Source organism: Hipposideros armiger, unplaced genomic scaffold (genome assembly GCF_001890085.2).
Source record: "Hipposideros armiger isolate ML-2016 unplaced genomic scaffold, ASM189008v1 scaffold_23, whole genome shotgun sequence".
NCBI classification, from domain to species: Eukaryota; Metazoa; Chordata; class Mammalia; order Chiroptera; family Hipposideridae; genus Hipposideros; species Hipposideros armiger.
The window spans coordinates 5,870,439-5,887,424 of record NW_017731373.1 but is presented as its reverse complement, the minus strand read 5'-3'; the positions used below and the strand labels follow the sequence as shown (position 1 = coordinate 5,887,424).

Below are 16,986 nucleotides of genomic sequence, written 5' to 3'. Positions count from 1 at the left end.
AATGATGGTGCCAACTTGGGCCAGTGAAGCAACGTCCTCCACAACTAGACTGAAGAACAAAAGGACAGCAACTTGTCTGTTACCCTTCCCCCAATTCCCCAGCATTGTTCCCATCCACCCAATTCCCCAATAAAAATCTTAAAAAAAAAAAAGATGTGCTGGGTGTGAGGACATCCACATTTAGTTTTAGAAGTCCAGAATAGAAACACAAACAATAAGAAAAAATAAAAGTCAGGCTTTGTGGTTGTGTCAAGTCCCATTAACTAGCCTATCACTCAACCCATCTAAAATCTGGTGGTCCTCAGGGGCCTGAGGTAACAGCACAGCCTGACACTGAGCATAAAAATCTCCCACTGCCCTTGCTGCCGTCAGCCTTGATGGTGGAAGGGCTTTACGTGTTTGCGGCACAAGGCTAGTCACTGTGAGTTCAACTGGGTTCTTTGTTGTTTTCCCCTAGCTCCATAGAAAGAGAAAAAGGGCAGGGACACAGTGGGCCCTATTTTTTTTTTCAATTTTTCAATTTGTTTTTATTTTAAGGTAATTTTAGGTTTATGGAAGAGTGGCAGGAGCAATACAGGGAGTGACCTTATGTTTCACCAGCTTCCCCCGGTTATTTTACATAACTGCAGTAAAATTATCAAAACTAAGCAGCTAATATTGGCACAATACTTTTTACTAAGCTGCTAAGACTTTAATCCTTTTTACTAAGACTTTATTCAAATAGCATCGTTTTTTTTCCCCCCAATAATGACCTTTTGGTTGTTGTTTCACAAGAGTGTGTACTTTTTAAGGCTGTCTATTTAGGACACCCCCAATAAGAAATGTATCCAAGACTAGGAAGAAACAACTTAAAAGACGCTATAATTTTCCAATCAGTCTAACAAGTAAGCATACCCTTGCTAGGCCCAAATTAATCAGGTGACCATTAAACTCCAGGCAACGCCCTGGGGAGGCATTTATAGTCTGTGCACAGATACACCTCTGCAGAAATCTTGTAGAAAAGCCAATGACACTTCCACTGCTTTTTACTCATCACACTTGCAACCTGACTGAGCAAACAAAGCTGCAGAGACCTGTGTGCTAGATGAATCCTGCTTCTATCACTTACTTAGCTTGATGATGTTGGTCAAGTTACTCAGCTTCTTTGAGCCTGTTTCCTTCTTTTTGAAATGGGAATGAGATTTGGGAGGAATAAATAAAATAATATATGCAACACCCTGCTAGGCACATAACAGACATCCTACCTAACATTAGTCCTCTTTCAACCACAAAGCCCTTCCCAGAACCAAGAAATTTCTTATGTGATAATCTAGGCCACTGCTGTCCAATAGAACTTTCCATGGTGATGGAAAAGTTTTATGTCCGAACTGTTCACATGTGGCTACTGAGCCCTTGAAATTGGTTTAGTGTAATTGAGCAACTGAATTTTAAATTTAATTTTAATTAATTTAAATTTAAATAGCCACATATGGCTAGTGGCTATTGTATTAGACATTATACCTTGCTCTGAGGATCTGAGCAAAGAGAAGCCAGAAGTCCGAGCTAAGACAAAGGTATTGCTGGGAGCCAGGTGATGGGAAGAGGTGGTGGGTGTTATGTGTGGTCAGAAAAGCCAGAGTGATACGCAGCTAATTCAAGTCCTGCTTGGCCCTAGAAGGAAGGGCTAGTGGGATGATAGGAGGAGGTTGGTGGCACTTTCTTCTGCTGTGTGACAGTGCCAATAGCAGCAGCACAGGGTATTAAGGTGGTTTGCCGGTTTGGAGTCACCACTTGTTTTGGAAGCTAGTAGTGACATGAAAGAAAGCCACAGGGCAGCTCTAAAATCCAAATATGTCTAGCTCGGGGTTAGGGAGCCTGACTATGCTGGCAAGAGAATGTTTGCACATTGTGAATAAAATGATAAACAGCAGTTCCCTGGAGCCTGTCTCCAAAACGACAGGGAGTTTTAGGTGCTACCATGAATCTGTGTGGAGTATATGCACCTCCTGGGGAGTCCTGTCCCTTCCAGTAAGAGACTTTGGTAACCCATACATAGGTCCATGTTCTGACCAATTTTACTCTTTGTGCTCTGATATTTACTTTACAAGGAGGCTTTTTGAAGCACATGAACAGTACATCTGGAGAAGTAAAAAAAATCTGGTTGGGTTAAACACTACCACGTTTTCAGCGAAGAACAACATTCAAATATTCAGTTAGGATCTCTTCCCCTTCTCCCCACCTGCGAGAATACGTTTTTCTTTGACATTTGAGCCCGTTTCCCCTGTCTCTGATGTTTTCCTCACTGCCCTTTTTGCCTCTTCACTGAAGCAAAAAGAACAGAGCCTCGGCTAATTACTCTCAGATCAAATAATACTGGTTATTGTAATTGGTCATTGTCCGAAAACACTGAGTTCTTCTTAGCCCTGAGGTTGCCTGGCACGGCTTAGTTAGCTAACTATTCCGGGAATGTCTCTATTATCTGTTTTACTTTGCAAAAGAAACTAGGGATTTGTTGAAAGCTGGTAATAAAAGTCTGCCCTGGTCTGAGCCGAGACTGCATCGAGAGGGCCTGGGAAAGCATGACCTCCATGAATCAAGTTGTCCTCCCCCCCCCCTCCAATAGCCACTCAATGATGTTATTTGGTTTCTCTGTGTCGGAGAATAATAAACCCACTAGGTTTTCTTGCAGGCCAACACTCCCTCGTTCTCAGGGCCTCGGGCATGGTTGAGGGGCCAAAACAATTTTAATGACCAAACTCACTGAAAGTAAAATGGTTCATAGAGAAAAACTAACAGACTCACAGGTGGCTGGCTCTCCTAGAGGCATCTTCCTGGGGCTTTGGTCCCCCAGATTGCGATGCTCAGTGGACTGAGGTCTAGGGAAACGTCCTTTCAACCCTGCTGAAAGATAAACTTTCCAAAGTGGTGCTTACCTGTTCCAGACACTCTGAAGGCTTTGAGGTTTAGGCAGTGGGAACCATTCTGGAAGGCACACACAGACACGTTAAAAAACAAAACAACCCTAAAACCCTGTTTCCAAAAATATTAAAATTCTAAATGTCTTCTTGGCTTGGCATAAGAGAGAATTCAGGTATCAGGTAGACAAACTAAATGATGTTTAAGGCCTCTTCTCACTATGAATTTTTTATGATTCTGTGGAGGGTCACTATTATGAGTTGAATTGTGTCCGCCGTGCCCCCCCCCTCCAATTCATATGTCGAAGTCCTAACCCTGAGTACCTCAGAATTTGACCTTATATGGAAATAGGGTCAGTGCAGATATAACTAGTTAAGCTGAGGTCACTAAAGTGGGCTGTAATCCAATTTTGACTGGTGTCCTCATAAAAAGGGAAAATTTGGACAGAGATAGACATGTTTAAGAGAAGATGATGTGAAGAGACATGAGGCCAGCCATAAGCCAAGGATAGAGGCCTGAGGTAGATCCTTTCCTCAGAGCCCTCAGAAGGAGCCAATCCTGCCAATACCTCAGTTTCAGACCTACCTTCCAAAACTGTGAAATAATAAATTTCTGCGGTTTAAGCCATCCAGTTTGTGGTAATTTGTTACTGTAGCCCTAGCAAACTAATACAGTCACAATATTAAGTAAAGTCAATAAACATTTATTTAGCATTTACTGTGTGCGGAGCATGTGCCAAGTTCTGGGGAGAACACAAAGAAATCAGAAGAAACCTCCCCACCCTCTCAGAGCTTACAATTCATTTGTAAGAATAAAGTCATGTGATGGATGATGGGGCAAAGTCTCAAAAGTGGTTTAAAAGTAATGGGGCTAATTTTATGTTACTTGCAGTAAAAATAGAAGTGAATCCTGGCTTGAATAATCCAAAATGGATAATAATAAAATTTGTAATTTTCTTTGGAGCACTCTTTATAATATTTACATGTGCATACATGTGTTTCTATTATTCTTGGTATTGACACTAGTTAGCCCCAAATAAAACCACCATAAAAGTGGACAATTTCTCATTCATCCAGGAAATACTAATTGAATGCTTACTCTATGTAAGTGCTATTAGAGGTGCTAGAGAGGACATAAGCCGATGCTCCTTATCAAACCCGTCTACTTCTACTCCAATGAGAAAAAGTATTTTGACTCATTCAAAATGATGTTTTTGCTTTATACTTTTCTTGGGCCTGACATGTAATTGTTTTGGCTTTTAAAAAGCTCTTCTTCCAGCTCCTACAGGAATGGAATACAAGAAGACTGTTTACCCAACAGAGGATTTAATCATAGTTGGGCAAAAAAGTAATTTTTATAATACTGACAAATTCATGTTTATATGTGCACGTAAAAAGACCTGGAAGACTACTCACAAGATAATGATAGAGACTACAGGGGCTCAACCTTTTGTACTTCTGTGTCTATTTTCTTAAATTTATTTTTTAATGAAAATCACATATTATTTTGTAACTTCGAAAGCTAGCTCAATTAAAAATGGAATTCGTAGTGCTAAAAGTTGTAGAGTGAAAGGAGTGGTCAAAGAAAGTGATTTAAGCTGAGTTTTCAAGGTCAGAAGTAATCAAATGGGAACCACTCTGCTGTGTTTTATAGTCCCAGGTGGGCACTAAGGGAAGCACTAGGAGGCACAGGTTATTTACTCTCTATTCAGATGATTATGCCGAAATTCAAATAACCAGTAAAGATAAGACTCTGGTATTTGTTTTGAATGTGTATTTCCAAACCACTTCTGCTGCCCATTTAGAGTTCTTCCCTGGCCAAACAAAATTAAAATACTTCCTCATTCAGTGATATCCCAATTTCCATCAACACAGTGAAGTCCATTTCAACTCCCTTCCAAGCTCTGTTTTTCCCTACTTAGAGCCCTATGCGCTGTGTTTTTTGGCTTTTAATATTTTAACGCTATTTCTAACTTTAGCGTTGTTCTTGTGGGAACATGGGTCTGGAAGAAACTGAATTAGGGTTGGAACACCAAACCTAGGGTATGAAACTGCTGCTCTGTTTCACTGAGACCTAAAGCAAGATACTTTAACCATGGCCAGCCTATGTTCTTGACTTAAGTTGGAGGTCGTATTCTCCTCACAAGGATGAAGTGATTCACTGAATTCATTGATTCATTAAATTAATGAATGTAAAGTGCCTGCCTGGGAGCATTAAAACAAATAAATCTTATATATTTCTCCTTCTTCCTCTTCCTTTGAAAAGTGATGGGCAGTGTAAACCTTGTGTGGCTAGGACCCTGGACCCAGATTTTGAATCCACACTATGCCACTTAATGCTGTGTAACCTGAGGGTGTTGATTCACCTCAGTGGACCTCAGTTTTCCCATCTGCAGAAGGGGGATAATTATAGTTCCTAGTGCATAGGATTGTTGTGAGAATTGGGACAGTGAGTGTAATATAAGTATTTCCTCATGCTTTGCCTCTTTTCTTTCTGCTTCTTTCTCGTGTCTGAGGTCGCATGCGTTTCCCTTTCCTCTCAGGTATTTTTGCCTTATTTTCCTTGGATACCTTTTATAACTTGCTGTTGCAGTCTACTAAAATTCTAACGTGCTCCATGCTTGAGTTCTTATAAGCCTGGCTTGATTTCTTTTGAGTTTTCACTGTAAGCCAGAGGCATGCTCCTTAGCTGTGTGGCGTAGAGTAACATAAACACAACCCAGGTCTCAAATCTCATGCCTGCCACTTATGAGCTCTGTGATTTGGGGTAAATTATTTAACCTCTCTGGAAGTTTCCAAATTTGTAAAATGGAAAATATTTTCCAGTTGCTTTGAGAGCATTAGATAAGATTAAGTACTTGGCATTAATAAATGTTAGTCATATCTTTTTTTTTTCCTTCTTGTTTTTACCTTTCATTTTGGAGAAGTAGCATGGTCCTACACAGTGGTTCTCAAGCCAAGCTGCATATTAGCATCTGACACCTGGGAGAGTTTTGAAATGAAAGGAAGTCCTGGCTCTACCCCCCAGAGAGTCTGAGTCACCACGCCTGCGGAGCGCCCAGCATCAGTCCATTGTTGTATTGTTATTATTGTCTTTAATGGTCTTCAGGTGCTAAGTAAGGCAGAGGACGCTGGTCTAGCAAGGAGAGCTGGGTGTACCACATACTTCTCTGAGGCTCATTTCCCCAAGTGAGTTGGTTGTGGGAATTCAATTAATCAGTGTATATAAAAATTGTAGAATAGGGCCGGCCGAGTGGCGTGTTGGTTAGGAGTTGGTTTGGGACGCCAGCTCTGAGCAGCAGGGCCCGGGTTTGGATCTCACATGAGGGCCAGTGACGCTGTGCCCTCTACAGCTAAGATGGTGAACAACAGCTCAATCTGGAGATGGGCAGCAGTGAGCCGTCATGAGCGGCCGTCCAATGGCCAGCGAGCGATCTGCCCCACTTGGGAAGAGCGCAATGATAATACCAACATGGGCCAATGAAGCGTCGTCCTCCACAACTAGACTGAAGAACAAAAGGACAGCAACTTGTCTGTTTCCCTTCCCCAATTCCACAACACTGTTTCCCTCCCCCAATTCCCCAATAAAATCTTTTAAAAAAATTGTAGAATATAGTGACTGATGCATATGTTTTTCAAGGATGCGGAAGAGGAAGTATGATAAGGAAAAATATCCGTTCTCATAAATTCTACCAGTAAAGAATGACCCGTAAGAGTTGCTCTGGAGACAATGTAACAACACTGAACTTGAGGTTCCATGTCTTGCATAGACTGTGTCTGACTCTCTTCCCACATCTATTTTGTAGCTACATTAGTTGAGATAGAGGGATTGATGTGTCCAGGGTCAGTCAGGTTGATGTTATAAAGCTGAGCCAGAGCCCGTTGCCTGTTTGTGGACTGCCCTCCTGCTCTTATACAGATAACCTGATGTTGAATGGCCTTGACGCTCTCCCATTGATTCCCCCCCCCCCCAGTAGTTAAGCTGAGAGCGATCAATGAGAGAATGATCCACAAACAGATAGGCATTGTACACAGCACCATTTCAAGAGTGGTTTCTTTCTCTGGCTTTGTTAGTGTCTAAAAAGAATAGGTCTGTAGGTAACTTATTTCCCTTCTCCTTCCAAAGATGGTAGTAAGTCATTAGATTAGATTTTTTTTCATGTTCTTCTGCAGTTCTCTTTAAAAGAGTTTTCATTGGAATTCGAGGTAGGAAAAGGAAAGCAAGAGGAAACTTAAAAAGCTGAACATTTTAATTTCTCAACTAAAAGGAGTAATATTAAAATGAGAGCAAGACATAGTCAAATAATGCATTTTTCCATAAATGTTTAAGAAAGCTCATTTCACAACTGATGCAAATGCGGTAACCTTAGTCAACAGAGATTTGTTGGCTGATTGATAAAACATCACCAGGACCATTTTAAGTCTTAGCTCAAGGTAAAACATTTTCTAGTTAATATAGTCTTGCCACAATCACCCTAACGTTATCTTATAGTGCTGTCTACTGAACTACACCTCTGGAATTTCCCAAATACAATGCCTTCTCAAGATATCATATATTTAAATAGTTGATAATGTTGTTAGCCTTATTTCACTATCTCAGGCAGTTACTTTAAAACTGCACCACAAAAATCTGTAGTTATTCTTCTATCTCCATCTTCCCCCACCCCAAATACACACACTCCCACCTTTGAGCCGGCTTGCTTCCCTTTTTTTCAGGTAGCTGGTTTGAAAGCTTTCTTAGTCTTTCTTAGTCATGAGTCTTTGACTCATGGAGTCAAAACTTTATTCTTCTGGTGCTTTGTATTACCAGGCCTTAGATTCCTGTTTGAGACTCATCAGGATGCCAAAAGACAGTGCTCTCACCTTGGCATTTGAGCACGGCACTCCAACTCATATTTGAGGCTTATCACTTTTCCTCCAACCCTGCATCAAACCTTTCTGTGGATTCTAAGAAAATATCCCATCCTCTAAAGACTGTTCTTAACTAAGATAACGGTCTCGGCAGAGGAAGGGGAGGCCAGACCTTGCTCCTTGTGGATGAGTGAAGTGGAGGGAACAGGCAATAGTCAGGAGTCTCTCCTCTCTCCTGGGAGCAGTACCATATTTGATGTCTATCCACCCCTACCAATGATGTTTGAGCTATAGTTTGATCCTGTCATTAGGTGTTTATGAAATTTAACACTGCATCATTTGACAACATTTACCATTCCCCTGTAGTCTTTACAAATGCTTAAGGACCACCACATGCAGGCATGTGCTCAGCACTAGGAATACACAGACATGGTACTTGGTTCTCTCCCCAACAAGGTTAGGGCCATATGATTTTCTATACTCTATCATCATCATCATCATCATCATCTCCCCATCTTCCCCAGCCCCTCTGTCTATTCCTTCTAAGTTTCCAAATACTCCTTTCCCCTCTGCCTGATCCTTAGTCCTGGTCCCCCAGGGTTCCATCATAGCCTTCTTTCTCTACACATTCTCCGTTGGGCAAATGAATTCATACCTGGGACTTTAAATACCACTTTAAATAGATGGCTTCCACTTTTGTATTTCTAGATTGGACTCTTGTAATCACTGACTTGTATTTCTAATTGCTTTATACAGATATCTTCATCTGAAAATGTCCAAATCTTATTATACTCATTACCAACTCCACTAATCTGTTTTTCCCCCCTTTTATTTCCTATGCCAGTGATTGGTGCTATAATTCTCTCACCCACTGGAAATAGGTCTCTCCTTTACAACTTAACTCCAATCAGTTACAACTTCCCCTTCACTCTACCTCCTGGATGCTTTCTGGACTTGCCCTCCGTTCCTTATCCATTGCCAAGGCCCTAGTTGAGACTTCCTATTTGTCTTTTAGAATGTAGAGCATTGCCACATTGTTTCTGGCCATTTTATTCTACATATAGTCTTCCAAGCAATAATGTAAATCCTACCATATCACTTCCTTGCTAACAATCATGCAATGCCTTCTTTTTGTTTATTAGTCAAGTCCAAATCCTTAGAATGATTACAAAACACTTTCCAATCTGGTCCCTGCCTACCATTCCATGTTAATCTCCAGGAATGTTCCACCGCAAAGCCAACATTCTAGCTTCCCTGAGCAATTTACCTGCTTGGTATATTACCAAATATATCTGCCTTCCTATTCCTCTGTGTCAAGTTCTTTGTCTGGCATGTCCTTCCCCTCTTGCTCACCTGGACAAAGCCCACTTAGTCATCTTTGAGACCCAGCTCATGTCTTTTTCTCTCAAACGGTCCCTAAATTTTTCAGACAATCCAAGTAGGTCTTCTCCCTAGTATTCCTAAAGGTCTTCAGGGGGTGCTGCTATAATAATATTTTCCATATTGTATTATTTATTGTTTCCCCCTCCAGACTGTATTCCTTGAAGGCAGGTATCAATGTCTTATTTATTCTTGAATCTCCCAGTCCCAGCACTTAGCATTCAATAAATATTTGTTGAATGAATGCAAAATTGATGCTTGAATGAAAAATAAAAATAAAATAAATTTACTAAACCTTATTCTTAAAATGCAAAAGTAAAAAATTTAAAAGAAAAACAGCAAAAGTAACTCAAGAAAGCCCATTTGTGTATCCTGCTCTCTATGTCTTACAGAGATCGATGACACCAGGACATGAAGGTGGAAAAGGAGTTGCTGGCTTGAGTGAGTTCCATGATATTTGGAATTTTAAGGCCCCTTTTCTTGAACTAGGAAGGAACACAGCAAGGTTTTACTAGAAAAAAAAATTTTTTTTAACCTGCTTTCACTCATTTGCAATTTTTCCTAATCTTAACTACTTTAAGATTATCTAGTCCCTCTCAATAAAAACTAATAATTGCCACCAAATAAATTAAAGATGAGAAAACTAAAAATAAATGTAGAAACTAGAAGAAACTATTAATGAAGATCAAAGTGGGCTGTGTATCTAAATGAATTTCACTGACTGAGTTGGGGGACGGGTTAATAAAGATGTTAATAGTAACTCCCCAGGAGCTTTTGGCAGCACTCCAGAAGTGCAGCAGTAATGAGCCCGATCGTGGTTCAGAGATTCGGTGAATGCTGGTGGCTTCATTAGCTGGAGAAAGGAGGGGCTGCTGGAGTCTCAGGGCAGGGATTCTACTCACAGTACATTCCAGAAACATGTCACTAAGCTCACAGATTCTAAAATCAAGCATGGGTGGAAGGACGTAATCATTCAGAAACGGACTTGGAAAAGTGTAATTAACTGGTCCCCAGCCTAGGTCATTGCTTTATTACCGAGTCGTTACATTTGCCCTTTGGTAGTTGGAAGGCAATTTGGAGTACTCTGAGAGCCCTACTTTGGAGTCCAGCAGGTCTGGACATCCTGAGTCACCCCCTTCCTGGCTAGGTGACCCTAGGCAAGAGCCATATCTCCCTAAGCCTCAGCTCTCTTATGAATAAAGCTGGGATGATGACATTGCCTCTATCTGACAGGGCTGTTGTGAATCAAAGTAGAATAATGCATGTAAAGTGCCCACCTAACTCATAGTGAGTGCTCCATAAACTAGTTATTATTACCCAGTAATAAGGTGAATAAGAACTTACGTATGCTTTCTTGGTCTAGCAGGCAGAACAGGATTATCAGAGGGTACATTTGGAACTAGAACCCAGGTTCTGTAACTCTTAGTCATTAATTTCATTTAACGCCTAGTCATTGACTTCATTTAATAAATATGTGCCAGTTAGGGGGCATATGTAAAATACTAGAAACACTAAAAGTGGTAAGGTTGGCTCTGTAGAAAACTTAAGCACTCTCCATTATGTCATGTTTTGGGTAAAATCAACAATGATAATACTAATGCTCTCTGTGATTTGGTAGCCCTTGCTGGATACCCATTAGGTAGCACGTAGATACTAACGGTCCTCCCAGGGAAGAGGCCTGTGGCCATACATTAGGCAGGCCTCTCACAGCAGTTCAGGAGGGGGAAGCCGAGTGGAGCCTTCGCCAGCTGAGACAGGCCATAACAGCCCCTCAAACTGACTTAGGTAGGAGTTTGAAAACAGCCGGTCAGCTCTGAGGGTGTGTGAATTCAAACAATGTTTAGGTCCAAGCAAGCAAAAACTAAACTCAGTTCTGGAGCCAGGAGGTGTGCCTGACATCTAGAAATAAGACAAGAATGCAAGAGAGCTAAACATAAAGAAAAAGGCCTAGCTTCAGTTCTCATGCACCTGTCAGTGAGTCTGAACCTTCACAAGTCACTGAGCAGCTGAATGAACTTACACTGTGTAAAAAAAGGAATGGGAACGAACTTTTGCTGAGTATCTACTAAAAGTCAGGCACCATGTATGGTGATGCATGTTAACTGAAATTATTGTGGTGATCATTTTGCAATATATACATATATCAAATCATTATGTAGTAACACCTAAAACTACTACAATGTTATATGTCAATTATATCTCAAAAAAAAAAAGAAAAAAGTTGAGCACCATGGCAGATGCAGTTCGATAATTTCATTTATTTCTCAGAATCACCCCGCAAAATGAGACAGAGGGACACAACATGGTCAACCAAAAGAGAACAACGTTTGGCTGCAGATTGACCCTTTGCCAAAGTAGGCAATGCCTCTGTGTGGACCTGAAAGAAAGCCTCCATTTCTTTGTGTAAAATCGTGCTACTCCCACCAGCACGAACCTGGGCAGGCCATAGTAAGGATTAGTGATTACGTGTGTCTGTGCCTGGCACATAGGGAACACTTTTTCAAGTGCTGCCTTTTTGCAGATTAGGGAAGTGGAAAATAAGGAAATTCCTTAAGTGCCTCTAGGTAGTACAAAGTGGAACTTGGACTTGTCCATGTAAGAGTTGATGCTCACAGTTAAAACCTCTCTTATCAGTATCTTTTCCCTCAGTTCAGCCCATTGAATAACTTCCTTGGCTAATAGCTCATGTGACTGAGTGAATGCTGATGTCAATCACAACAAACACACAAAGACATGCTCAGAGCCCTTTGAGTCCAAAGCATGGTAGCTCTTTATCATCCCAACAGGAACAAGGATCATTTTAGATTTTAGTCATCATCTGTCCCATAGTGGTGTCGGATGAAGTGAAGCTCTTACGCTGGATTTCAGGTCAAAATAAAACATTCCAAGAGAAAGGCGATTGCTCTGTTATAATGCTGTGTGATGTCAGCATTCCTGTAATTTCCCATCCCTGTTATTTCTTGCTTCCACCTGGTGGTCAAAGTTGAAAAAGCAGGCATCCTGAAAACAGGCGTCAGCAGGATCCATTTGCCTACCCTTTCTGGTGCATCTGAGTCTGGGTCCCTGCAGGGCTTTTAGTGCTGTTTTCCTGCCTTTTGATTTCCAGTAAGTTCCTCCAGTGTAAAATCTTCCCATGTGCAGCATTCCTTCCTGGGGCTGAAAAAACCAGGATAATCCCGGATGCTTCCCTACAGCTGAGCTCATGTCACAAATCAGGCATGATTTTCAGCAGATATTTCTTTAAAAGTTTGAAGGCCTCTGTGGACTCGATTCCCTTCTCAATGGGAACAAGCATCAAAGAGACAGGAATAAGATGCTTTGCACGCACATCAGGAACTAATTGCCAATTTGGCAAATGCATTGACTAATGTCATGCACTGTTATTTCTAAATCCTCTCCTGTCCTTGACCCCAGTATCTAGATGTAAACTTGGAACCATTAGTGGAGAAGGATAAAGTCTTCTGGTGCCTCAAATGGAATTGAGAGGGATTTAAACTCAGCGCTTTTGAGTGTGGTGAAATGAACCCAGCAGTACATTAATGCTAGGATTTGAGCTCACACAGCATGAGCGCTTTCAAAAACCATGTTTAAGGAAGCAAACAGAGCCACGACAGACCCTTTCAGTGGAGCAAAAGGAGTTGGATGAAACAATCAATGACACATTAAAAACCGCAACTGGGCTGCAATCATGTGGGCAGGAAAAAAAGTTTATCTTTATCACAGGATCTTTACATCTATCTAATGAGATGGTGACTGGACAACCTCCAGAGAAGTAAGGCCTCTGTTTACTTTAGCAAAGAAATGTCTAAATATTTAGTTGATTCTCTTAAAAGCTTTACATGATTCTGTAGCAAACTCATCTCTAAGGTATGATCTTATTAGCTGTAGATTGCCATTTGAAATCTATTTAAAGAGAATTTGGAAAAGAAAAGCCAGAAGATAATTACCATTAAAAGCACAAATGTTAACTTGTTTTATTTTTCTCTCAAAATTAATTATTTTTAATGTCCTCCAAATACTCAGTTTAAAACCAGCACCTTGCCAGTTAATAATACCTTCTCTTACTTGATTCTAAATTGTTCTCTATTGCTTATATATGATTTACTCCTATTGGTTCCAGTTGGACCCAAAGTGCTTGAGGCCCAAAAGGAGACTGCTGAGTATATATATGTTCTTGGGGGCTGGAGGGGAAGCTAAGAGGACAAGGGAACTTTATAAAAATGTGTATAGGGGTTCACCCTTTAAATGCACACTACTGTCTTGTATTAGCAGATTTTAGCCAAGACCGATATCCAGTTTGCTCTAAGCTTCTGTGATCCTCTGTGCCACAAACCCAGCGCATCGTAGATATGGCATCAATCGAGGCCTTCCACTTTTTTAGATTTTTTGATAGGAAAATCCCCTGCAACATGCTGTCCTTTATTATCGCTTCCTGAGGACTCTTATTACCATCACGAAAACTTCTCCCCTCCCCCACTGCAGAAGGCCAGCACAGTCCTCAGTTCCCTGCCAGTTTGATTAATGTGTCTTGGCTAATTGTGTGAAAGATGGCAGGCCTTTAGGAAGTGTGACCAGTTTATTGTTCAGCCAATCACAGGCGCCTCAGTTAGCATGTGAAAAGAGGGTGTGTTGAGGGGGGAGGGTGAGTGTTCTGGCGGCTGAGTCAAAAAAGGAGCATTTTTGGGGGTCACAGAGCAACACCCACTTCTTTGAGGGGATGTTACTATGCTCTACTAAACCTGTAAACCTCTTACTCAAAGCACTTTTTTTCTCCTCCCTCCTTTTTCAAGGAGATCTTTTTTTCCCATGGTGCAAGCAGGCAAGACACTGGCTACTCTGCAGATGGAGTTCACGTTCCAGGGTTTTTAATATTTCACTTTTATATTTCTGTTAGAGAATGATCCTGCTGAGAGTCTGAGAATCCGTGCCCGTCAGAATCCCCTCTCTGACACTTGGATATATTGCTCTGAAAGCTATCCCAGGAGAAAAGATTAAACAAAACAAAAAAAAAGCCTACTTTTCAAAGCCTACTTCTCAATCTGCCCACATCAAAATAAGACAACTGGCCCTTTGAAGTAGAGGACACAGAGTTCTCAACCGGCTTGCTTAAAATGGGGGGTGGGGGTGAGGAGAGAAGGAAGGAAGGAAGACAGGAAGGAAGGAAGGAGGGAAGGAAGGAAAGACTAGTCTTTAAAATTATATCTCTCTCTTACATTGCCCAGATTTAATCAGACACAAGAGGCTAGAAAACCTACAACCCTGCTTACTAGGGCTCCAAGCTCAGAGAAATCTGTTCAGCTGGGTCAGGTTTTATTTTAACCTGCACAAAGAGAAACTGTATTGTCCTCCTAGACATAGTCTAGGCAAGGCCTGGAAATAACAGAGTGGGCATAGATGGACACTGGATGATTCTCCCGAGCTCTGAGCTCTCTGGCTTCCTCAAAATTGTTGTACCAGCTGAATTCAAAGTTAGGGGGCTGTTACTACTACTTAGCATGAAAAGGAAAGGAATGGAAATTTAATCCGGAATGGTGTTAATAGTTCTGTTCAGTGACATTTGTTTTGGCTCCCATCCCCTCTTCTGTTCCCTTAATCATTGGAGTTCAAGGATGGGTGAGAAAGCAGCAGCAACAGCAGCTCAGGGACAGGGGTGGGGGGCTGGGGTGGCTCAAAGTGACTTCTTGACTCACATAAGGGGATGTTCCTGGAACACAGATGTGGGTGACCCTTTTAATACATAGTCCTTATGATTGAGTTATCAATGGTACTGACCCCATGCCCAAGATATGCTGTACTTAAAAGATTTGCAAAGATGGAGTTAGACATCTTGGCCGTGGTTCACTTCCTTTCATAAACTTAGCCCATAGCTATACACTGCTTAAGCTCATGGAAGCAAGGCTCACAAATGAGCACCCCACTAATAAGGAGAGCTGGTGATAGAGTGTGGATGAATAAATACAAACCCAAGCTCTTAAAAACCCAAGAATGGACCATATCCATCTGTGAAGAACCAGTCCATAATACAGTGCCTGGTGGATGGTAGGTGCTTAAAAATTTTTTACTCATTTGGATTAAATTGAATCCTTATTACAAAAACAATGCAAAGTATGAACCCTATTGATGTTGTACCTGGAGATTTCTCTTCATAAATAAAAAATTTCACATTACTTTGAAATGACAGCAAAATGAAAAATGCAACATATTTCTCACTGTTTTATTGGAACCCGGTTACCTTATTTAGTACAGAATATGGCAGGGAAGCATTTGGGCCAAGTTTCTATCATTACTGTTCTCATCAAGGCATTCTGTATTAAGAAACTGTTTATTTATTGCCTGAACCAACCTGAAATCCAAATGTTTGAAATCTGGGTGAACAGCATAATCTCACCATGGCAGTTTTGTATTAACATTATCCAAATTGTCTTCTACAATCCATCTATAACCTTGAGCTTCTGCTCGCATCCATGTTAGGAAGCCGAGGGGTCCCATTTTCACTTGGAGAGTGGGTAGGGAGAGGTATAGGCAAGGCAGGAAAAGACCAGAGCCAGGTTCTCCTAGAAACCATGACAACTGGAGATAGAACCTATTGCAGATTGGATCATGACCTCCACAAGAAGCCTTTTCTTTTTCTTCTCTATCTCAGACCAAAGGGAAAAGGCATTGTTCCAAGCCCTGTGGCCAGACAGCAGCATTTTCCGCAAGTGCTAAATTAGCAAAATAGAAAAGGTAAACTATTTGTAAATAACCCTAAAGCCACTTAGCAATGCATAGGGGCATTCACAAAACAGCTGAAATGATTTTGCAGTTAGTCTTTAGCTTGCTGTAAGTTTTCCATAATCCTATTTAGTTCAAGAAACTTGATCCCTATGTATAGCTATTTGAGAAAAAATATTAGATGCTGGAGAAGAGAAGAAAAAACAAAACAAAACCTCTAGCCTTCTATGACTTTTGTTTTCCTCTTTAATCACCTTTTTAATCTCTCTACAGTTTCTTGCTTTCATGAAACCCTTCCAGGATAATCTCATACCAAAGTTAGTAATGACAACAACTTGGGGAAAATCTAATTTTAGTAATGGGACAATGTAAAAATATAAAGACTAGAAAATGTGACTTGGGCCACGTTTATCTTATTCTTGTCCTTATCTGTATGTATCTACCTCCCCTTTAATCCTGCTAGCAGGAGTCCAGCCTCTATACATCCCTTCATCCTAGAGCTCACTGCTTGTCTCCTCCCTTCTGTCTTAATGTCCTTGATGTGACAACTGGGTAATCTGTCCCTTCAGCCATGGCCTTGGTACCATTTCTCAAAGATTCACCATGGGCAACACTTCCAACACTGCCAAATCTACCCTAGGAACCAATCTTGGAAGACCAAATATGTGACAGGAAATGACCAAGTATCAGGCCTAGAGGCAATCGAGAGTTATAATAAGAGAGTTATATAAGTTATATAAGTTATAATTGAGAGTTATATAAGAGTTATATAAGCTTACATGGCTTGTTGTAGGTCTAATGAGCCTCTACTTCCCTCTGTTGTATTAGCATATGAGTCAAAAATAGCCATGGGGCTCAAAAGTGAGACTATCTTTTGAGTTGTTTTTTCGAGATATTGTGTATTTGGAAATGGGCATGGAATCCACAGTAAGTCATTTCAAATTCTTATTCAGTTTGGTACTTGTGTTTTACAGGGTTGGGGAACTGATCTAACCTCAACTACTACTTCAGTGTCCTCCTTATAAAAGGACTACCGTATTTGCCAGCGTATAAGACGACTTTTTGGCCCTGAAAAATATGCCTCCAAGTGGGGGGTCGTCTTATATGCCAGGTACACTTCAGATAGACTGCCCATAGTGCTTGCCCC

General features: G+C 41.0%; 1 protein-coding gene across 1 annotated transcript in view; it reads right to left on the bottom strand.

The window, feature by feature from the left end:
- Window positions 1-16,986, bottom strand: part of CDK15 (cyclin dependent kinase 15) — a 97,004-nt gene that overhangs the window by 29,656 nt on the left and 50,362 nt on the right. Inside the window, exon 11 of the mRNA XM_019635615.1 lies at window positions 2,913-2,961. Within this exon, the coding sequence (XP_019491160.1) occupies window positions 2,913-2,961 (49 nt within the window). The remainder of the gene's footprint in view (window positions 1-2,912; window positions 2,962-16,986) is intronic.